This window comes from Quercus suber, unplaced genomic scaffold (assembly GCF_002906115.3).
Source record: "Quercus suber isolate HL8 unplaced genomic scaffold, Cork oak 2.0 scaffold_623, whole genome shotgun sequence".
Lineage (NCBI taxonomy): Eukaryota > Viridiplantae > Streptophyta > Magnoliopsida > Fagales > Fagaceae > Quercus > Quercus suber.
Window position 1 is genome coordinate 353,081 of NW_027070066.1, and position 23,937 is coordinate 377,017.

At 34.0% G+C, this 23,937-nt stretch overlaps 1 protein-coding gene and 2 long non-coding RNA genes across 6 annotated transcripts in view; 1 reads left to right on the forward strand and 2 right to left on the reverse strand.

Moving 5' to 3' along the window:
* LOC112041186 (ubiquitin C-terminal hydrolase 12) overlaps positions 1-18,183 on the forward strand; it is a 95,676-nt gene extending 77,493 nt beyond the window's left edge. For 2 of the 4 annotated variants that reach the window (XM_065765395.1, XM_065765396.1), the window contains exons 12-28: positions 313-391; positions 500-646; positions 733-813; positions 979-1,098; positions 2,860-2,982; positions 9,367-9,444; positions 9,589-9,677; positions 9,751-9,859; positions 9,931-9,999; positions 10,167-10,277; positions 12,736-12,791; positions 12,896-13,073; positions 13,177-13,278; positions 13,371-13,442; positions 13,605-13,670; positions 15,608-15,673; positions 18,004-18,183. In XM_065765395.1, the coding sequence (XP_065621467.1) occupies positions 313-391; positions 500-646; positions 733-813; positions 979-1,098; positions 2,860-2,982; positions 9,367-9,444; positions 9,589-9,677; positions 9,751-9,859; positions 9,931-9,999; positions 10,167-10,277; positions 12,736-12,791; positions 12,896-13,073; positions 13,177-13,278; positions 13,371-13,442; positions 13,605-13,670; positions 15,608-15,673; positions 18,004-18,168 (1,711 nt within the window). In that variant the 3' untranslated portion in view covers positions 18,169-18,183. The remainder of the gene's footprint in view (positions 1-312; positions 392-499; positions 647-732; positions 814-978; positions 1,099-2,859; positions 2,983-9,366; positions 9,445-9,588; positions 9,678-9,750; positions 9,860-9,930; positions 10,000-10,166; positions 10,278-12,735; positions 12,792-12,895; positions 13,074-13,176; positions 13,279-13,370; positions 13,443-13,604; positions 13,671-15,607; positions 15,674-18,003) is intronic. The other 2 variants (XM_065765398.1, XM_065765397.1) reach the window with 2 other exon arrangements.
* A 1,149-nt stretch (positions 18,184-19,332) lies between these two features.
* Positions 19,333-20,191, reverse strand: LOC136064099 (uncharacterized). The gene is made up of 2 exons (XR_010625748.1): positions 20,063-20,191; positions 19,333-19,370 (listed from the first exon to the last, which is right to left on the reverse strand). It is a non-coding gene; the product is annotated as an uncharacterized LOC136064099 (long non-coding RNA).
* Positions 20,192-20,267: 76 nt separating this feature from the next.
* LOC136064098 (uncharacterized) lies at positions 20,268-20,904 on the reverse strand. The gene is made up of 3 exons (XR_010625747.1): positions 20,766-20,904; positions 20,499-20,573; positions 20,268-20,323 (listed from the first exon to the last, which is right to left on the reverse strand). It is a non-coding gene; the product is annotated as an uncharacterized LOC136064098 (long non-coding RNA).
* Between the last annotated feature and the right edge of the window lie 3,033 nt (positions 20,905-23,937).

A 23,937-nucleotide genomic window follows, 5' to 3' on the forward strand; every position in this document is an offset into this window, starting at 1 on the left:
GGGGTCCCCCCCCCCCCCCCCCCCCCTCTTTTTCAATTGCAAGGGAAGATAATCTTTGCAGTGTTACTTCTTTTATCTTCATTTTTTCCTGGTTACTTCTTTCAGTGCTGGGTTTTAATTGGTTCAAGGTTTTTGTCATTGGTAAATGAAGTGAGCTGTGGATTCTTGGAACTGGAGTGATTGATGATCATTCATGTTTTTTGATATGTAGTCAAGTAGCTTTGGTTTCCTTCTGTCAACGATCCTCCCAAATAATTCTTGATATTTCCATTGATTTGTTAGATGTAATATGCTGTGATTTTTTGCTCTTAGGTTTAAATTTGATGATGAACGAGTGACAAAAGAAGATGTTAAGAGGGCACTAGAGGAGCAGTATGGTGGTGAGGAAGAGGTAATGTTTTTCTCCAAATTGCTTCTATGTAATTTGTATGTTAGTGTATTCTAATTTTTTATTGATTTTTTAGTTGATGCATTTTCTATTATTTACTACATGCAACAGTTGCCACCGGCAAATCCTGGGTTCAACAACTCTCCATTTAAGTTTACCAAATATTCAAATGCATATATGCTTGTATATATACGCGAAAGTGACAAGGAGAAAATAATTTGTAATGTGGACGAGAAGGACATTGCAGAACACCTTAGGGTAAGGTGTTTGATACACTTATTTTTGACTTGAAAGTTTTAATACTTCTTTGTCAACAAAGTCTTGCTTTGAACATCACATGCCAGATAAGGTTGAAGAAAGAACAAGAAGAAAAGGAGCAAAAGAGAAAGGAAAAAGCAGAGGCGCACCTCTACACCATCATAAAGGTTACAGCGTCAGCTTTTGAAAACTCCTGTGTGTGTGTGTGTGTGTGTGTGTGTACTACATACATACATACATACTGTCCTCTCTCACAGTTGCTGCTTTTTTCTGTTTATATGTATATACGTCACTCATGGAACATTATTCATTAGTTCCATTATTGCCTGTAGGTTGCACGTAATGAGGACCTACTTGAACAGATTGGAAGGGATATATATTTTGATCTTGTAGATCATGACAAAGTTCATAGTTTTCGTATTCAAAAGCAGATTTCGTTTAACCTTTTCAAGGTACTTTGCAATTTGTTATTTTTTATTTTCTATAAAAAATGTAATTCTTTTTGAATAGATGGAGTTGTGTCTGCTCTGTTTGGGTTATGGTGTATTTTCGTTGACTTTTAACTGCATTTGACATCATTTTTACATGCAAACACCCACGCACGCATATACAAGTAGTATGACTGTATGACACATGGGTCAATACAAAATCTTGTGTAAGTTAAAGTGAGATTTCACTAACACTATTGAAATTGAACAATAAATAGCTAGTGAAATAAAAGAATCAAATTTACCTAAGTTATATGACAGGAAACATATCATGTTACACTGAATTTTCATCAAAACAAAAATTTATTGTAGATTAAAACAATATTAAAAATAATGAATTTTTTTAATCTCTTGAAACTTTTGATAAGAGATATATAATTGGAGTAGTGTATTAAATTTCTTGAACTTTGATAATAGATTTTAGCATATAGTGAATTATCCGCATTGTAGCATGACATAAGACTCAACTTTCATTACATACGACATCCTTTCAGTCACTGTAAATGACATTTGGTGAAGTAAATTCCATTATAAATATTGTTGCTTTGATAAATAAATCTGCTTATAGTAGTTTTCAACCACTATAGGTTAAGAGTTCGTTTGGGAACAGCTTATTTAGCTGATACAGAAAACTCTTTCCTGAAAATACTATAAATAAAGTTAAAAGGTAGTTGAAATAGTATAGTGGGACTCATAAATAGTACCAAAAAGTGTAATGGGACCCATAATTAGTAGTAAAAATAAGCTAAATAGTAAAAAAAGATGGCTTTTTAAGCCAATGCCAAGTGCAACCTAAGTATGGGCGGGTGGATGACTTGATTATAAATTGTTTTAAAAAAATTCATGCAATAGCTCATTTTTAGATAAAGTTGAAACTCTGTTTTACAGGATATAATTTTTGGAGTAGATTTATTCCCTTACACCAATAGTAGATTTTTATAAGCTAATTCTTTCCCTTCCCCTTTAGTAAGCGGGAGGTCTTGAGTTTGACTCTCAATTTGGCATTGGACTTTACTAATAATAATACTGATCACTGAAAAGTAACATTTTTTCTTTCTTTGATCTTATAGTTGCTTATGATTATTCTGGATTTCTAATTGAGGTCAATCTAGAGCAACTGTTTTTTATGTTGTTTTGAATGACCTCCATGCTAGATATATGTTTTTCTCTCATAAAAAGAATATTCAAGATCAACGGCAACAAGATATTCTATAGATATTGTTGATTAACTACCACTTGTCTCAAATGCTTAAAATGTTAGTAAATGGTGAATTTAATCATTTACCCATATTATTCTAACATTCTTCCTTGCATATGGGCCCAACCTTCCCTTTGATAACTGAGGTCCAACACATAGGATTTTTAACCTTTTAAAATGGGAGGCAGTGTGCAGACGAAGTTTGAACACATGGCCTCCTACTCTTTACCATGCTAAGCTACCACTTGTCCCAAAAGCTTAAGTTGCTAGAAAATTATGAATTTAATCATACTATTCTAACTGTTACTGTTAAACTACCTTTATTTTTTTCAAATTTTATTATTAGATTATAGTATTCTTAATTTTTTTTCTTATGCAATGCTAAGCTACCACTTGTCCCAAAAGCTGAAGTTGCTAGAAAATGGTGAATTTAATCATATTATTCTAACTGTTATTGTTAAACTACCTTTATTTTTTTTCAAATTTTATTATTAGATTATAGTTCATTCGTAATTTTTTTTTCTCAGGAAGAAGTTGCCAAGGAGCTGGGTATACCAGTGCAATTTCAACGGTTTTGGCTTTGGGCTAAGCGCCAAAACCATACATACAGGCCAAATCGACCACTGACACCTCAGGAGGAAGCACAATCAGTAAGCACTTGTTGACTTTTACCTTCATGTGTCATGGATTACACTTGAGTAATGTTTTTTGAGTTGTGATTGTTTATAAATTTGTCGTTTGACCTCTTTTTGATCTGCTTAAAGCCTTAGGATATAGCTCAGATACATCAAAGAGTATGAATCTAGGAAATATTGTAGGGCGTGATGTGGGCATATTGGGGATTCAATCTCTTTAATAATGATTGAGGACACCAAAGATGTCTAAGGAATGGAGGAAAACTGCTACAAGACCAATGAATTAGAACAAAAGAGATATTTGAAGTTGTACCAATTGTCATGGGGTAAGATTTATCACACTGGGAAGGTTTGGGTAACAATGAATGTGTATAGTTTAAGGATTGCCACTGTTGTTTATCCTAATCATGGATGTACTTAGTAAGATGATTAAGAAGGCAATATTGGGAGGAAGGTTGTTGGGGTTTATGGTTGAGGGTAGAAGTGGCGATGTGTTGAATATGTCACATTTTCTGTTCATAGATGATACTATTATCTTCTGTGGAGGTGACATGGAATGTGTAAGGGTCTTGAGGCGTATGCTGCTATGTTTTGAGTCAATTATGGGGTTGCAGGTGAACTTGAGGAAAAGTGATATAGTGCTAGTGGGGGTTGTTCAAAGAGTGGAGGAATTAGCCATGGATTTGTGTTTCAAGGTGAGCTCATTAACCATGAACTATTTGGGTTTACCATTGGGTTCTTCCTTTAAGGCTTGAACTGTGTGGAACGACATTGTAGAGAGGATGAGAAAAAAGATTAGCTGGGTAGAAGAACCTTTATCTTTTTAAGGGTAGCAGAATCACTCTTTCAAAGAGTGAGAGGATAGGAAAAAGAATTAGCTGGGTAGAGGAAACTATATCTTTTTAAGGGTAGCAGAATCACTCTTTCGAAGAGTACATTATCTAGCTTACCCATTTATTTCTCTCTTTATAATGTCACATTTTTTTTTGGATAAGTGAATAAGCATTTTATTGAACTAGACTACTTTGTGGTCAAGAAAGTAGACATGAAGAAGTGTAAAGAACGATAAAAGATTATGTACAAAAAGATAATAATACTAAAGAATTTAGGAATTGAATTGCTATTAGTAATTCCCTACACCCAGGACCAATCAAACAATGATATAGCAAATCTCAATTGTATCCATGAAGATTCCACACCTTCAATGTATGATGATCACATTACTGCCACAAAGTCCAAATCAAACATAGTGGGACCATGTTCCAAATATATCCAAAGACTGCGTGCCTACCCAATTTTGCCAATCAAACAGAAGGTCAGCGACTGTTCTGAGTAGCACTCAATAAAATCCAAAGGAGTGAAACACAAAACTGCACTACTCAAATGCAACTCTACAATATAACAAAGGATGCTCCACTGTCTCCCTGCTATAGTGACACATACAACACCACCCTACTAATGTGTATCCTGACTTAATGAAATTATCACAAGTGACCCATGCTACAGCCTATTGTCCAAATAAAGAAATAGACCCTCCTTAGAGCCTTAATGCACCAATTACTCTTCCAAGGAAAAATCATAATACAAGGGGCCCTTAAGGCATTATAAAATGAGTTTACGTCAAATTCCTTTTTCCTTTCAGTCTACATCTCAACTGATCTCTACCTTTCCAATGAGCATAGTTATCAAAATCGAATTGGAGATTAACTCGAGTCACTCAATTGAAAGACCAGTTCATTGGTTCACTAGTTCAACTAGTGGTTCATTGGTTGAATTGTAAGTTTATTAATTAACTAATTAATATATTTATAATTATAAAAAATAGCTAAAATAAGGTAAAAATAGACCATTCATTTAAATTAAAACTAAAAGAAAAAGAAATGTTAACACTACAATTTGGAATAACCTGTATCTCAATTCCCATCCATTAATAATTTTAATTGTATAAAAAAAAAAATATTCCAGAATAAAATGTAATCATAATTTATAAAATATAAAAAAATTTTAAAAAATTTTATGAAGCAAGAAAAGTACTTGTTAGAAGAGATTAATAATAATAATAATAATAATAATGGACAATAGAGAGACAAAAGTCTTGACAAAATTTTCTTCATTGTCCTCTTGCTTATGAGCTATGGTCTATGGTGTGGACTCTATTTGGTCTTCTATGGGTTATGCCGTGAAGTGTTATTGATTAACTTTCAAGTTGGCAAGGTTCCTTCGACTATACCACATTGTGTCTTATGGTGTATTTGGTGAGAACGGAACTCAAGATGTTTTGAGGGGAAGGAATTGTCTATTTTGGTACTTAAATCTCTCATTTTCCACACCTTGCTGGAGTGGAGTTCGTCCTTTAATCTTTTTCTTTGTTCGAATTTTTTAGAAATGCTTGATCATTGTAATTTAAGAGTTTGATGTACTGTTCTCCATGTACACCCCTGGTGTACCTGGATTTTTGATTAATACAATTCCGTTATTTATCAAAAAAAAAAAAAGTCTTGACATATTGACTAATTGACTATACATGTTGGTCAGCGGGTGGGGCAGTACAAATTGACTATTTTACTAGGGTAGAAGCTAGTTACTATAGTATTAGCCATTAGGCACTCTCAAAAAGTCAAAAAAAGCATCTGACACTTCTAAAAAGTTTAAAAATTTGTTAGCAGCTTTTAGATTGGTTGGCTACTTTGTGAAATCAATCATTCTCTTCCTTTCTTGATTTTCTTGATTCTTGTAATTTTTGTTGACCCTTGTACACACCTAGTGTACTAGGGTGTCCCTTTTATGATATCAATAAAACTTAGTACTTATCAAAAAAATTTGTTAACAGCTTTTGTTTTCCTTACCTTTAGTTATCCTTTATGGCGAGCCTTTTATCCGTGGGTCAAACAAGTTACATTTTATTTTGCGGTTACATGGGTTAAAGTGGGATAATTGTGTAAACTGTATGAAAGAGTAGACATTTCGAGATATATCAGGGATCACGAAATTTCTGGTTAAACTGATGGTACAGGACAGTTTAATAACACTGCCAATGAGAGAGATTAGAGTAAAGAAGATTGAATAAGGACACTACCACCTATATCTCTCAATCATTAAAATCTCTCACTAAATTCGCATCCCAACTCCTCAGTTCCCTGTCATTGTAACAAGGAATTAACTGAAGCATCTCACTATAGTGAACAAATGTCCAAGTCAGGAAAGGCCATCCTCAATAGTTGGTCACCACACCAACTATCATGCCAAAATTGAACTCGGCTACCCTCCCCTACCTTTAAATGGATATAGTGTAGGAACCTTTTTGACCCTATCTAATACCTTTCCATAAGCCCAGCCGTGAGTTCCCTGAACATTTTTCATGTGCCAACCTCCCTGATCTCCATATTCATAGCTACTATACTTATCCATAACTGCATTTCCTCCATTCTAAAGCGCCATAACCATTACCCAGAAGAATTGGTTGAAGGTTACTAACCTCCTAACTCCTAATATGCCATTAGCAGTAGAAGCGCACACTATATCCCTGCCCACCAATGCTTAAACTCATCACCCATACCATCCCAAAGAAAATCTTTACAATTTCTCAATTCTGTTTACCACACTAACAAGAATGGTGAACAATGACAGATAATAAGTGGGCAGACTCAAGAATGTACTCTTCAATAACGTTAATCATGCCCTGTTTGACAAACACAATTTCTTACAACCTAATAATCTGTGTTCCATCTTCTCTAATGCTTAAACTCATCACCCATACCAACCCAAATAAAACCTTTAAAATTTCTCAATTCTATTTACCACACTAACAAGAATGGTGAAAAATGAGAGATAATAAGTAGGTAGACTCCAGAATGTTCTCTTCAATAACATTAACCTTGCCCTTTTTGATAAACACAGTTTCTTCCAACCTAATAATCTGCATTCCATCTTCTCTATAATAGGATTTCAAACCGACTTCAGCTTGAAGGATGCCCCCAAAGGCATACCAAGGTAAGTTGTTGGTAAACACCCAATCTTACATCAGAGGGTATCTGCAAGTTCTGGCCTATTCTGAACCTCACCGAATACCACTAGGAACCATCTCACTCTTACTTTGAGGCCTGTCACAGCTTCCAAATAGGTCAACACCATTCAAATATGAAGAATTTGCTCATAATTTGCATCAGAAAATATTTTATCATCAGCAAATAATAAATGCAAGACGCACAAACCAACAACAACATTGGAGCCCACCTTGGAACCCTGTATATAGCCTCTCTCCTTAGTTCTCCTTAACATCATATTGATGACCTCCACCAAAATGAATAACAAAAGGGGATAATGGGTCACCTTGTCTTAGACACCTCAAACTACTGCCAAAGCTAGAGCCCCGGATAAAATTGTGTTAATTAAAAAACAGATCAGACTATAACATGAAATTGGACTGAGAGTTTAATATAATTAGACAAGATGAGGATAGTAAAATTTGATTTTCAGGACGTATTAAAGAATGTTCACCCTAGTTATTTCTTTGTTCAATCATCCATAAAGATGGTCTAATTAGAAATGAAAAAAATGTCATTTATCTTGTGAAAATTGTAATATTTGAATGGCCGATAATTTGTTTGGGTCTTGTCTTGTTTTTCAAATGAAATCAGAGGAATCTTTCATCATGATTTAAAATTTCATTTATCTAGATTAAATCCTTTTGTTTCATCTTTTTTGGGGATGTTATCCATAGGATTAGGGTAGGATGGATGAAGTTTATGGGTGCAATTGAGATACCATGTGACCTTAGAATACTTACTAGGTTGACAATAAAGTTTTGTAATGTTATAGGACTGGCTATGCTTTACAATATTGATGTTTCGATATCAAGATGTCATTTTCATAATTATAATTAAAATGAGAATACCAAGGTGTGTGAGGCAAAATTCCAGAAATGATAGTCTTGATTGAAGATATTCATTGAAAGTTGGGAGTAGTAGTACCTCCTAAGGAAAAGTTTAGATTGAGTCTACTAAGACATGTGCAACAAAAACTGGTGAATGCATTATGGTTTTTTATTTGATCTATTATTATTTTAAAATAATTTTAAGTAAAATTTTATTGAAGAAGGGAAAGGGGCTGGTGCAGGCTGTGAACCGTCCCATTTCAAAAAATACATATCCAAAAGAGAGACTAAAAGAAACTAAAAAAAATCAACAAAAGACATCAAAGGATGCCCCCCTGGGCACTCATCCAATTCTTATGCTCTTTGATTAGAAAAGTAGGATTTTCAATTCCATCAAAGGCCCTTTTGTTTCTTTCATACCACAAATCCTACATGATGCAAAGAGGCAGGGCTTGCCACACCTTAGCTACTTTGTGGCAATGATAATGTCCTTGACAACATTCGAGAAGATCAATCATGGATCTAAGAATCACCCCAAAAAAGACAAACAATGCAAAACAAATGACCATTTATCTGGTGAATGCATTAGTGTGAAAGACCGATTTTGATTCAAATGATATTATAGGTTAGAGGGAGGTTTAAATTAATATGAGTGAAAGTTGCAAATTTGATGGGCATATAGATGATGAGGAGCGTGTTCCCAGATAGTTGAGAAAGACCGAAGGGAAGTGGGATTTTAGGTTGTACATCTATGAAGGTGGATTAATATTAATACATTTGGTTTCTATGGCTTATTTTTTTGGATTTTGTAGTCCCTTTAGCTATCAGCTGATGAGTCTCGGCCTGCTTTTATTTTTTGCTCTTTTTCGTTGCTTTGTTCCCTTTGCATATATGTTTCTGGTATATTGTTTTTGAGTTTTAATGAAATCACATTACTTATCAATATATAGCATTGAATTTGGTTCATCTGATTTTGTTATTTGATGGCATGATGAGCCTGGGCTGGATTACTATGCATTTACTTTAAAGTTTGAATAGTTTTTTGACAGACTGAATGAATCTAGTAGATCTATGATTTGTAGGACTTCTGTCTTTGAAAATTGGCACATCACACAGACATACTTCTAGCATGCATTTTGAAATGTATGATGGAATATCGTTCATTTGCCAAATTTATGTACAGTATTTTATATGTATTTCGCGTTTTTGTCAAGAAACTTTATTTACAGCTCTTATGTTTGACCTAAAAATCATGATCTAAATAGTTCTGCAATTTATGGTTCAGCTGCATGCAAACAGACACTAATGAACAGATGAACATATATTTAAAGTGTGTGATATAACTATTAATTGTTCAGCTATTCATGTTCATTTGATATAACTCTGCTTAAGGGTTTTGCTGAGAATTTGTTATTGAGATTATTATGGACGTGGAAGTTGTATTTACTTCATAAGAGCACATGGTTGCCTTAGCCTGTTGATGGTAGGAAAATATGTGTGTTTTATGACACTTTTGTGCATTGTAGGTTGGACAGTTGAGAGAAGTTTCCAATAAGGCAAATAATGCAGAGCTTAAGTTGTTTCTAGAAGTAGAACTTGGGCAGGTAATGTTGTCTTTCATATCTGAGGAGGTGATCCCCCTCTGGTTGTTTGAGTAGATCTTTTAATAAATATTATTGGAATTGGTTTATCATTGAGTGGCATGGATTCTCTCTTTTGTGCTGTTACTGATCTGCATAATCACTCAGGATTTGCAGCCTGTTCCTCCTCCTGAAAGGACGAAAGAAGATATTCTGCTATTCTTTAAGCTATATGACCCATCGAAAGAGGAGCTCCGGTAGTTTCTCTTTCCTTCTTCCCTCCTTGTTAGAGTTGCAGGAAGCACTCATGCTTTTCTTCTATAATGTCAGATATGTTGGGAGGCTTTTTGTTAAGGGTAGTGGTAAGCCAGTGGAAATATTGCCAAAACTAAATGAAATGGCTGGATTCAGTGCTGATGAAGAAATTGAACTTTATGAGGTAAGTTTAATTTTTTCTTTCTTTCTTCTCTAATTTCAGCAGTTACCTTACTCATCCTATTTGATATTCAGGAAATAAAGTTTGAACCTACTATCATGTGTGAACGCATTGACAAGAAGGTGACTTTCCGTGCGAGTCAGGTATGTTATAGATGACTAATTGCAAATGCTTGGCTTTGGGAATTGTTTTCAGTTGTAGTTCACGAATTTTCTGTTTGTTTGTTCCTTACCTTTTCTCTATAGTTGTCTTCTCTATCAAATTGCTTATCTACTTTCTTTTTGGCCTTATTTTCATTTGCATTTTTCAGCTTGAAGACGGGGACATCGTTTGCTTTCAGAAATCCCCTCAAGTTGGAAGCAGTGATCAATGTCGCTATCCAGATGTTCCTTCATTCTTGGATTATGTTCACAATCGTCAGGTACAGAGTGAACCTTTACAATTCAGAGATCAGGATTTTCATGTTTTTATGCTACATGTTGAGCTTTTGCACTATTGTGGGTATGTGGTCGTCACGGTGCACCAACCTCGCATGCTGCATTTGCTTGTGTTGCCAAGTTTGAGCACTTGTTTTTTTAACAAGTACATTATCAATTCGTAAATTAAAACAGTCAGTTAAAATTATACTATTTACAAGCCCAAACAATATATAATGACTATGGTGGTGTTTTGAAATCTTCTAGGGGGCTAATATTTGTTCTATGTCAGTCGAACTGGCATACGGTCATATCTGGTTAATCCTTTGACTCATGCTTAACCAGCTTATGTATTGGATTGGGTTCTAGTTTACACCATTTTGTTGGGTCGTAATGATGTTTTCCCGGTCTGTTTATTTCTGCCAGATTCAGGTGGGTTGGCAGGTCTTCTTTATAAGATCGCTGGTTAGGATGCATTGGGTTGGATGTACTCATGTTTTGGTTGAAAAATTTCTACCCATAGCAGACCTGTTTGATAATTGGGTCAGGTTCAGATTGACACAATTTTTTTTGGGCCAGAAAATCCCTACCCAGCCATTTATATTCATTAGTTGGGGTGCATGTGGCCAGGTTTAGCCCGATGGCCTTAAGATGAAATGGCACTGATGCCAGACAACATCAAATGGGGGGATAAAGGGGAAAATTGAACAAAATAAAATGATAAACCCTAAGAATCTCCACTTAGAGGCTTGCCTGGAATCAACATCAAGCAAAGAAAAATTGGGAATCAGCCCCTAAGTTGCTAGGAATTAGAACCCAACAATTGAATTCTTCCAATTCAAAATTTCAATTCATCAAAGTTTCCTTCATAGAGTACATAGTTTGTTTATATAGAAATAATAAGCCTTATTTCTAATAGGCGCAGAAAACCTTAATTGTCTTTTTACAAAAATAAGCCTAACTTTAAATAAAAGCACTCATAAACCTACTGAAGTACTAGGTCCTAAAATAAAGTATCAATAAAATTACTATTGCCTTGCAAAAAATAGGATTTTGAAAATTCGTATTTTTTACTTAGTTGACCCTATTATTTAAACTTTTCTAAGACATCATTGGGTAGTTTTTAATTTTTAATTTTTATTTTTTTAACAGCTGAAAAGTGTCCATTAAAGCGAGGAATCCTTGTAAAGAATAGTATAGATTTATAGAAAATATCACATTTAAAAATATAAATTTTAATTTCTTAAAATAATCTTATACTTGCTATTTTGGATAATTTTACCATTGTGGATAATTTTTTTAAATCATAAAAATATCCTTGAACATTAATAAACATCTTTGGAAAATAAATATTTTTGTTCTGAAATTAAATCTACGTTGTTAGTTTTTAAGAAAGAAAAAAAGTTAAAAGGTGGATTGAAGTATTAAATTAGCAATCATCACATATATAAGATATGTGAGAATTGGCGTTCCTACCTAAAAGATGAGAGTTAGAATTCTTGCTTTTGATGGGAGTTGAGATGTTAATGGGATTTATAATTCTCGAAGATTTTGTCAAATGAACAACAAAAATTTCACGAATAATCAATAGTTAACAATTCCATTCGAAATTCCTAGTAAATAACTAATGGCTTCCACTAATCCAGTAACAAGAGCACACACTGTTGTTGACAATGTTGTTTTCCAGAGCAAAACCCACGGCTCACTCCTTTCCCTCCCTCAAACAGACTTTTAAGGTTCATATACATGTTTTGGTTTCTCAATAGTGTATGCTTTGCTGGCACATGTCTTAGTTTGAATTCTTATGGCGGTGTAGGATATCATCGATCTAGTGATCTTGATGTATGCTAAGGGTGTTGCTAAAGTATGGATAAAAGTTGCTTCCTGTAAGGGGGGTTCCCTCTATAATTTTCTTTAGTGTCTTCCATTTAATGGTGGATGCTTTTTCTGATTATGAGGGAGGGTATAGCTCTTTTGTTTACTATCCTTAACAGAAGTTTGATATGCTAATTCTTGGAAACTCATTATAATAAAAAGCTATGGTATGCATTTGGTGATGTGAGGTAGTGCTTTCTCAAAAATAGATGTTCCCAACATCAGGTAAATGGAAAGACTAGTTTATGGATGCCTAAGGAAGGTTCACTTTTTTTTTTTTTTTTTTTTTATTATGCCATCTTTTGTCAAATTTTTTTTAAGCGCCAAGTTCATTTTCTGATGGTCTATGCACTGCAAGAATATTTAGATATTCTGCTTTAATATTTAAAATGAACTAATAATCTGTGTTTTGAAGCTAATGTTTTAAGTAGCGAAGATAGAAAAGTGCTGGCATCTTAGAGATGAATTATTATAATATAACTATTCTATGAGATTTATTTTCCTTTTTCTTTTTCATTTCTTTATTTATTTATTTTTTCTATTCATTGGATATAACTTGACTTTAACTTTATAAATAATTATCAATAGGTTGTTCGGTTTCGATCATTGGAGAAACCAAAGGAGGATGAATTCTGTCTTGAGTTGTAAGTTTTTCTTATACATGGAACTTTCTCTGCAGCTATTTTGTAGTTTGTATTGGGTGAATCAGTTAATTAGCATGTGTTCCTCTTTATCTGTAATTTTCTAGGTCAAAACTTCATGATTATGATGACGTTGTGGAGAGAGTAGCCCAGCATCTTGGCTTGGATGATCCATCCAAAATTAGGCTCACATCTCATAACTGTTATTCCCAGCAACCTAAACCCCAGCCTATCAAGTACCGAGGAGTGGAACATTTGTCTGACATGCTAGTCCACTACAATCAGGTAATTTATCATATGGGTTTTACCTTGTTTTGGACTTGTGACCCTCATATTTTCCAATGTGACCCAGTAGCTGATAAAAGCATGTATTTTCTTTTCTTCCTAGACTTCTGATATTCTCTATTATGAAGTATTGGATATACCCCTGCCAGAATTGCAAGGCCTAAAAACTTTGAAAGTTGCTTTTCATCATTCTACAAAGGATGAAGTAAGTGAAGATAACAATTGATCTCTTAGTTATGTTTTGGTTGTATCAACCTGAGTTCTGTGCCACTTAACGCGTTACTGTTGTGTTGCCAGGTAGTGATTCATACTATTAGATTACCAAAACAGAGCACTGTGGGAGATGTTATTAATGACCTAAAGACGAAGGTAATCTTGCAATTTTTTGCATTCCAAAACTGGACGTGTGATTCAAATTTTAATCAATCATACTTTCCTATCCCCATTGTTGCTATTTACCAAATTCATATGCATCAGAAAAAAGAACTTAAAAAAAAAAAAAACTGTTTGTTGTGACTATATTTGGAACAGGTAGAGTTGTCTCATCCCAATGCAGAACTCCGATTGCTTGAAGTTTTCTATCACAAGATCTATAAGGTATAGGATGTTGTTCGAATTTATATTCTTTCTGAATGGAAATGTCTAATTGTGAAGATGAATTACTTCTCCATTATATCCAGAAGCACTTGATGATAAAATTATAATGTACCTTTTGAATCTCTTTGTTTTCTCTATGGAAGCATTTTACAAGTTATTGTTTATTTTACTCATTATTTCAACTAACTAAATGAATGCATTTTAAAATTTCTTGTCAGTAAATTACTATATGAATTAAAAAATTGTTGATTAAGTACTCAACTCATGCAACTACAAGTTTTTTTTGTTTGAGTATTTAAATAATTATTTCTAAAATTTGTAGCTATCTAGCTTGGTCATCATTGAAATGGTTGTATTTTGTTAATTGTTCCCCATTGCTTAATGTGGTGTCTTTGGAGGGAGAGAAATAGTAGGTGTTTTGAAGATAATGAGAAAGCCATACCAAATCTCAAGTTATTTTTCTTTAGAACTTTATTGGATTGGTTGGTTGCTTTGCAAAATCAATCATTCCCTTTTTTCTATTGATTTCCTTGATTCTTGTAATTTTTATACTTGAATTGTTGACCCCTTGTACACTCCCTGTGTAGTAGGGTGTTCCTTTTTTGATATCAATAAAAATTATTACTTATCAAAAAAATAATTTGTAGCTATCTAGCAGTTGTAGAAGATATTGTCAATCCCCAACTTTCTTTTGTTACTTGGATTCCATGAGAGTCTAAATAGTAAATACTGGTGATAAATGTTGAAATGGTGTTAAAAATTTACTCAAGAGTTGATCTCAATTATTTTCTCAATACTTGTCCAAATAATTGGTGTTTTATCCAAATTATTGGTGTTTTCTTATATTTTCCTCTGTAACTTTTTATGGAATTCATCAGCTTTGAATTTTAGTTATTGCTTCTTTTTGCACCCTGAAGCACATTGAAGCACGTTTGATTCTATCCCTATGATTTTGTTCTCTCTCTCCCCTCGACCTGTTGTCCTCTTCTTTCAAGTTCTTCATTTTCTCTTTATTCTAAACACATTGAAGTGGCAAGTTTCTTCCATATGGCAATCCTCCTGTTAACTTCTCAATACTTACATCCTGAATTGGAATGATAATGCAGGATAGAAATCAGTACTATATTAGGATTATTGAATAGGTTTTGATGTTGAGGGGTTTAGGTAGGATTAGGAGAATAAAAGACTGGTTCTTGAATTAATCTTGAGGGAATTTGATGGTTGTTTGGTGATGAAACAACAAATGAACAAGATACAAAGAAAGATAAATTGTTGGCAATCACACTGTCAAAGCTTAAATAGGCTACTTGAATTTTATTAAATTCTATCTTTCTATGTTAATTTTATTGACTACGTAGAAGCCTTTATATAGGCTATTTCCCAACTCTTTTCTAGAAAGGATAGGACTCCTAAGTAACCTTTTCTTAGAAAGACTAGGAATCCTACTAACAAAGAAAAGTAATTAAGATTGCCCTTCCGCAGCCTATTCCCAAAAAAAAAAAAAAAAAGAAGAAGTGAATTTACCAGATTGCCCTTTTTTTAGTACATCTTAATTAAAACTGGATTAGCAACTTTCTAACCTTAATAACTATTAAGACTTAGTAATAACTAAATTAGCCTATGAAAGGTTTTAGGAAGACTCCACATTGAATTGAATATTTTTTTTCCTCAACTCTTTTCTGCTGCATCACTACAAAAGACATTCCCAACATTGAGCCTAGGTAGGATAAAGTGAGAGAGCATAAGTGATGGTATAGACCATATTTTACAAAACAGTTTACGACATCAGGCATGAACCAAAAATAGTATGGGCTTCAAAACCTTTTAATTCTTCTGTTTTTCTATAACATAGAAATGAACCTGCTTTGTTAAACATAAGGGTTTTACAATATTGCATGTATAAAATTTTCTGTAATTCTGCTCCTGTTGATTTGCAGATCTTCCCGCTCAGTGAAAAGATTGAGAATATTAATGATCAATACTGGACATTACGTGCTGAGGAGGTAAGTTTACTTTTCCGCTAGGCAGGTGCTTGAATCAAAGTTATAAATTCTTTATTGGATGTTGTTTCAGTTTGGTCAGGGGAAATGAAATATTGAGGTACTGGTCAATACAGGTGTACCATTTGGGTTATAGCTATAATAATGTGTATATATTTTGTTGTATGTTTGTGAACTTAAAAATATTTTTGTGTATATATAATAAGTTGTGATAAGGAGTCTTCTATAGTGGAGGTGTGCATATCCCTAATTGGGATGTTCAGTTCTCTAATCTGTCCAAGATTGGGAGTTGGAGACTTTGACTGCTTTTATGGATCTGATCTATTCCACCTCCATGAAGGGTGAGGGTCCTGATAAACTTTGTTGGAGAGTCGGGGTTTTGAGGTTTGTGGGTACTACTTTTCCCTCTCCTTGAATATTAGCACATCATTTGCCTAGAAGTTGGTGTGGTGATTGAAGGTTTCCCCTAGATTAGCCTTCTTTTTGTGGACTTCCTTAGGAAGATTGTCTTTTGACAATGTACGGAAGATAGGTATTATTGTTGTAGAGTGGTTCTGTATTGTAAACGGTGGGGACTTAGTAGACCATCTTCTTCTTCACTGTCTCGTAGTGTATGAGCTATGGACATAGGCATGCAATTTTTTGGTCTTTCTTGGGTTATGCCTCAGAGGATCCTTGAATTATTAGCTGCTTGGCAAGGTTCCTTTGTAGACACAAATATAAATTTTTGGAGGGCCGTGCTGCATGGCATTATGTTTTGTCTTTAGCGGGAATAGAATATGTTTTTTTTTTTAATAAGTAATAAAAATATATTAAAATAAGAGGGGTGTCACTTGAGTATACAGGAAGTAAACATCAAGGACAAAAACAAATCAAGTGCATAAAGTACAAAAGTCCATGAAACCATATTGAAGAAAAAGAACGAAAGCCAAACACTGTAACCCAATCCAGAAGAGTCTTAAGGAAGAAGAGTTTAAGATCAGAAAATGATTTCTCTAAATCCTCAAAATGCTGGTTATTCCTCTCCCACCAAATGCACCACATCAAACAATGGGGCACAGCCATCCAAATCGCAGAATTTTGATGCCTCCCAAACTTTCCTTGCCAGCAAGCCAATAGCTCCACCATTGATTTCGGCATAACCCAATGAATGCCAAACAGAGTAAACACCATTGACCCTACATCAAAAGCAATAGAGCAATGGATGAGGAGGTGGTCAACTGATTCCCTATTTGTTTTACACATACAACACCAATCCAAAATCAAAATCTTCCATTTCCTAAGATTATCAATAGTCAAAATATTCCCCAAAGCTGCAGGCCACAAAAAAAAGCAACTTTAGAGGGGACCTTAGACTTCCAAACAGTCTTCCAAGGGAAAGACTGGTCGAAACTTTTTGTCAGCACCTAGCAATAAGAACGAACAACGAAACCTTTTCTCTTAGCAGGTTTCTAACACATCTTATCGTCCCCAACTCCTTTCAAAGAAGCTCCATAAATTCTAGACATTAAACTATAGAAGGATTCCAAATCCCAATCTTCGCTGTATCTTCTAAAAGAACACCATTCTAGCGGGAACAGAATATGTGATGCTTTGACGGATGTGAACAGTCTATTTTTGAGATTAAATCTCTCTTTTTTCATACTCTATGGGAGTGGAGTGTCACTTTTAATCCTTGTCACTGTCCGAATTTGTTAGACTTGCTTGAGCATTTTAATTTGAACAATTGATTGTACTGTGCCTCGAGCACACCTCCAATGTACTCGGGTGTTTCCTTTTTTGTTCAATTAAATTTCGTTACTTATCCCCCAAAAAAAAAAAAAAAAAATAGTTCTTTTATTTATTTATTTTTTTTGTGGACTAGTATTATGCCTTGATTTGAGTTTTGTGAAACATGAAATGGAGATATGACCCTGGCCTGATGTTTGCTCCAGAATTGCCTGTACAAGAGGTGGTTAGATGGCCATAAAATTAGAAGACACCTTATGACTTGCTAATTCTCCTTATTTAACGCATGTAGGATAGTGGAACTTCTTAATACTCTTTTGATGCATGCTTGACACCTTGGAGTATATTAAGAGGCATTATAGAGTTATAGTATAAGTGCAATGAAGCAAGAGAGAGAGAGATTAGTTTCGTGAGTGGATTCCTCCTCCCCATCTCTTAGCATGTGTCTTTGAGATGGCTTTTATCACCTGATTTGCCTTAGGCTGACCAAATAAACTTAAATTGTATAGTGAAAATAGTGTCTTAAATTTGGTGCTTTTAAGTATGCTGAATGTCTACTTTGATTGTCCACATAAGATTCTAATCTTGATTGTTTGCTGCCACAGGTTCCCGAAGAGGAAAAAAACCTTGGTCCTCATGATCGCTTAATTCATGTTTATCATTTTATGAAGGATACAGCTCAGAACCAGGTGGTAAGCACTTTTGGATCACCATGGGATGGTGTTATTTTTGAATCGCATGTGCTGTGTATTTGTTTATCACTTGGTTAATTTAGATTTTTTTATTCTTGCACCAATTAGGGGAATATATTTTTTGATGAGTAAAAATTAATTTTATTAATATGAAGAATTTGAAAAGATTCATAGGATATGCCTTATCCCACTTCTGGAAGATTACAATCTCAAATTTAAGCTATATTCTTAGAACTTGAGGGGATATTTTCTGAAATAGCCAGCTAGTCATACAAGCATCTCAACATGGACCATGTGATGACATGGTTTGGGCATTCAATACAATCAAATGTTCTGCTATTTTGCTCATGCCAAACTGTCCACAAGATGCACAATGGAACAGCATTCCAAATTTTAGAACTATAATTTTTTATCATTGAAATCCCCCTTCCAAATTTTAGAACTATAATTTTAGAAGGTGCTTAACTGATTCCCGATTGTTCTTGCACATGCAATACCAATATATTGTCCATTGTTGTTGTTCATACAAAAAAACCAACCTTTAGAGCTACCTTTACATCCCATATATTCCTCCCAGGAAAGCTGACCCCTGTTTAACCGCTAAAGGCTTCATTAATGGACTTTTGGCTTCCCTTCTTTTCATGGTCTCCAAGATATTTGATGCTCGCCTTGTTTAGAAGGGAATTTTAAGTGTCAAGGAAATTATTCATTTACACCAACACTTCATGAGCGGACTTCAAACTTTACTGCTTCAATTGTCTCTAAGATGCAACTGAAGCGTTATTATCTACTGCAATTGAAACAACTTAGGAATTCCCTAGGCTTAGGGGCCTTCCATGTCCTCTCCTTCCCCCCCACCCACCCACTATAACCTCTATACATCCCCTCCCCACCCCAAAATCTTATGTACTAGATTACAATGGAATTAAAGATGAAATGATACCTACATACATCACCCTAGATTTGGGAAGCTGCAAGAGGGAGAGCAGTCTCAACCACAGAAAACAGATTCAAGGTAAAACCTCCTAACCCCCCATCTTTCTTCTCTCTCTTCCCAGCTCTGAAAAGTATACATATCAGATCAATAATTACTCTTGCAAAAACTGATGCCAAGCTCCTATTGCGCTTCAATCACTCTTCAAGCTTCTATTGTGCTTCAATCACTCTTTACACAAAGCTGCAGTTCCATCAGAGGTTGGCTCGTTAAATGAACTGGAGGAGAATCATCCATTTTTTTTCTAATTGTAGATTTTCACTGGCTTCTCAAATGTGTGACGATTCTGCAAAATCCAGATGAAGTCACCGTGAAGGCTCCAATTACTACTAAAATATTTACTTATATTTTACATTCATCCATATTACTTTTGTCATTCCTTTTCAAAAGTGTGGAGGGTAAATTGGGCAGGGAGGGGCCCAGAAGTCCAAAACTTTCTCAAGTATATACAAAATTGCATAGTTAATACATAAAATTAGATTATTAATTCTCACTTAAACATTGTTCATGATCCAAAAGGATTATAAACTTCCATACCTTACTAAATAGAGAGGGAGCTGGTACCAATTGGTGTATTGTTCAAATTATAACTACCTACTACTAACACTATGGTTCAGTGAGGTGTGAGTTTACGTACCAGATGTAAGCAATTGTCATCTTAATTTATGCAATTATTCATTCAGGAAGGTTTATTACTTCAATTTGGTCTCATTTTTCTATCAGGGAAAAAAAATTTACTTTAAAAAATTATTCCTACTGAGAGAGAGAGAGAGAGAGAGAGAGAAAGGGGGGGGGGGGGAAATAGGGAATGATGGGGAGAGGCTGCGAATACAGTGTCAAAGTCAATTTAGGAAGGGCCATAAATGTTTAACACGAAATTATCCAACACTACATATAATTTTTCTCTTCCTTTCATTTGACATACTTTCCAAACTCAACATAATAGCTGTTTAAACATATTCCAAGGCATTCACATACCTGATTAGCTGCATATGACCTTTTAGGAGCATTGTCTGTGTGTTCCAACCCAAGATACTGCTCCCAAGCACCATAAACATCCCTTCTCTGAAAATTGAAAAGTAATAAAAAGAAATGAGGACAGACGATTANTACATAATAGCTGTTTAAACATATTCCAAGGCATTCACATACCTGATTAGCTGCATATGACCTTTTAGGAGCATTGTCTGTGTGTTCCAACCCAAGATACTGCTCCCAAGCACCATAAACATCCCTTCTCTGAAAATTGAAAAGTGATAAAAAGAAATGAGGACAGACGATTAAAACCACATGTAAATGACACCACTGTGGGCATGTTGAGTGGGATGGAGAACATGTGCATACCTGCCCTGTGCGTGCGTGTGTGCATGCGTGTGTGTGTGTGTGTGTGTGTGTGTGAGAGAGAGAGAGAGACCTGAAACCGACTGGACACAATGTCAGAGTCCTGGAGATAATCTGGACGACCCAATGACAAAAATGCGAACTTCCACTGAGCGGAACAAGAATGTTCATAAGGGGAACAAAGTGAGATTACATTCAACAGCAAAATAAGAATATGGTGTTCTGTTAAAGAGCCATGTGAAGCAAAATTAAGTAACATGCTAGGAAACAAGATAGAAACAAAATAAGTTTGTCCCTGGGTAAAACAGTAACTGAGAAGACTTAAAGAAGAGAAAAATACCTTAGAAAACTCCTCATCAGGTACTTGCAACTTTTTCTGTATGCGCTCCTTAACTTCAGCTAATGTCTCACCCTCACGGATAACCAAGAAAAATGGTTCTCCAAAATTTTGAACCTGCTGTAAGATCCAAAAAAAAAAAATAAAGTAAATAAATACATCCAATTACATATATTGGAAATTGACATCTAGGCGAGAAGGCCTGAGATTCTGCCAGTGTCACAACATTGAATTAGACTTTTTATATATATAACAAAATCAAAAAAAGGCCAATTCATTTATGTGCCATGTGTCGTAACATTATTGGATAAGAGTTTTGTTTAGTGCTTTTTTCCAGATAATTCAAATGATGCCATTTCCAAGTGTTACTATGGGTCCATTTAGATACCACTTATTTTGCTGAAAACTAAAAATATTGTAGCAAAACTAAAAATATTGTAGCAAAATAATTTTTAAATGTGTAAATAGTGCCGTGGGACCCATTTTTAATGAAAGTTTTGTTGAAAAAAGAGGTTTGTAGGTCATGTGAACAATGCACGGGACCCATTGGAAAAGCCACCACAGCCACAAAATGTGCTTCTCAACCCAAAAAAAAAAAAAATGCCAGACACAAGACACTCCTCTATAGACACAATCCAAACGTGTACTATATTTGAAACTATTTTATCAAAATACTAAGAAATTAAAATACCACCTATGTTACACCACTGATATAAATATTCTACTTTACACCAAAGTTATCCTCATTGAGTTTGAATAAGACTTCAATAGTTCATTTAGCAAAATTCAAGATCTATGCATTACTGTTGTTTACATTTTTTTTTTTTTTTAAATTCATGTACATAATATATATACATATATGCTTCACTTGCCAACAGATAGTTTATCCTTTAGTTTTATGACACCTTGTTGCTTAATTTTTGCTATGAGTTATATAACGGAATAATTTTTGCCATTATTATCTATTGCATTATATTCAGGTGTGGATATTGTAAGTTCCTGATTATTAGCTTTTGTTAATAAGTTACAACTTTTTTTAACAAAAATTATACTGACTTCGTTTAGCCAAATAGTGATTGTTGAGTAAACTTTATAGTTCAGTGATAAAGCTTATTAATTCTTGTTAAATATCATTAGCATTCTATAAGCAAACTATACCCACTCAACATTAGTAAAAAAAAAATCACATTAAATATTTTTCCAACTTTTACCTATTTATTTTTGAGCATGTAATTTTCACACTTTAATGACTCTCAAAGAGATTAAAACTAATATTAACTTTAGATAATTTTTTATTGGTAAATTAGACATGCATAAAATGGGTCTAGAACCCATGACCTGAGTCACCGAACCCTCCACGTTTATTTTATTTTATTTTTTTCGATAAGCAATAAACATAGGGAGTATACAAGGGTGTGCATATCAAATACAAAAATTACATAAATCAAGTAAATCCAAAATTGAAAAAAAGTGTTGGTTTCTCAATACTGAAAACCAGTCCAATAAGGTTCTAAAAAAGAATAACTTGAGAGGAAATGTCTTAGTAGGAGCTCATTGACTTTTTAGATAATTTTTTAATAATACTATTTTTTTTTATTAAAGTAAATAGACTTTGTTATTTAACATTTGCATCATACATGTATTCTACACACAGTGAGTCTTGATCTATGGAGGCATATTGTATGTGCAAGATATGGTGAAACATGTGGTGTCTGTTTTTTCTTTTGGTGGTTTGGGGCGGGCCGCACGTGCGCCGGGGGGGGGGGGGGGTGTGTTAATGTTAATTCCTTATTTCTGTCTGATTATCCTGTTGTGGTGTCTTGCCTAGATGCATAAGAAGATCAGGGATGTGTATAATATTTAGTCTGATTTTGAGGATTTGTGTAAACGGAAACTACTTAAACGTCACTCATTTGCAACCCCATCTAATTCAACCAGAAGATCTTATTTGATGTTTTTACTTTTTACCCCAATTCTTTGTAAGTGGCTCATTGTTATTTTGTCCTTACTGTCTATATGCTGGTGCATTTCTCAAGCTCACATGATTCGAGCTGCATTATAGTTCATTCTTGATTTTTTTTTTTTTTTACTTATAAACTGGTTGGAGAGAGAGAGCAGTGCACTAGGTTTATAACCAAGACCAATTCTCCCTTGTGTGTGTGTCTGTTTCTCAAAAAGATTAAAACAAAAAAAAAAAAAAAAAAAATGCTGTGGTATAGTGTGACAAAGTTTGCGTCTCTAGACTCTAGGTTTATAACTGGTACAAAATATTTTATTTGTTCTGTTTTTAATGGAATTACCACTGAACCTAATCCCTTCAGGTGGAGAACTCTCCCACGTGTTGCTAACTGATTGATAAAAACTGTGTGCACCTGACATTCTAATTGACGGTTCGGCCTCAGGTGGATCAAGCATTAGATTGTCACATTTGCATGTTAAATAACAAAAAAAACATATATGTTTATAAATTTAGATTTACACATCACTTAAGAATATAGTCAAAACAACTACAATCGGTTGAACTAAATATATCAATAATTTTAAATCTACTAAATAGTACCCAAATATTGGTAATTTATACTTGAAACTTTAAATGCTTTATTATAGATGATTTTATTATTATTATTATTATTACTATTATTTTTATTTATTTAGAGTTTCACCAGGTCAATTTTATATAATTCAAGAAAAATATTTTCTTTCATTAAGTCATACGTAATAATCTTTTAAAGTTGTATTAATATATGATTAATATTCTTTATACTTTTTTTTATAGATACTATCCTATTTGAAACCTATAGGTTCATTACATGTACCATTTACTATCATGCAAAGACATCAATTAGTTTTTTTTTTTTTTTGGTAAATAGGATTTGAATATAGGACTCCTAATGTCTCCTACTTGATAATAAGAAATTTTACCTATTAATTGTGGGGGAAGATTGAGTTTAGGAACTAACTTGGCATAATTTTGTAAATAATAAAACAACCCCCCACCCCAAAAAGAAAAAAAAAATTTGAAGAAAGTAAAGCTTAAATTTACAAAAAGAAAAATGATACTTGGGGGAAGTATTTTTAAATAAAGTAATTTATTTGAAGATAAAATAAGAGCTACTAAATAATGTGCTAAATTTTAGGAAAAGGAGGTGAATGTGCACGTGTATGAAGGAATGGG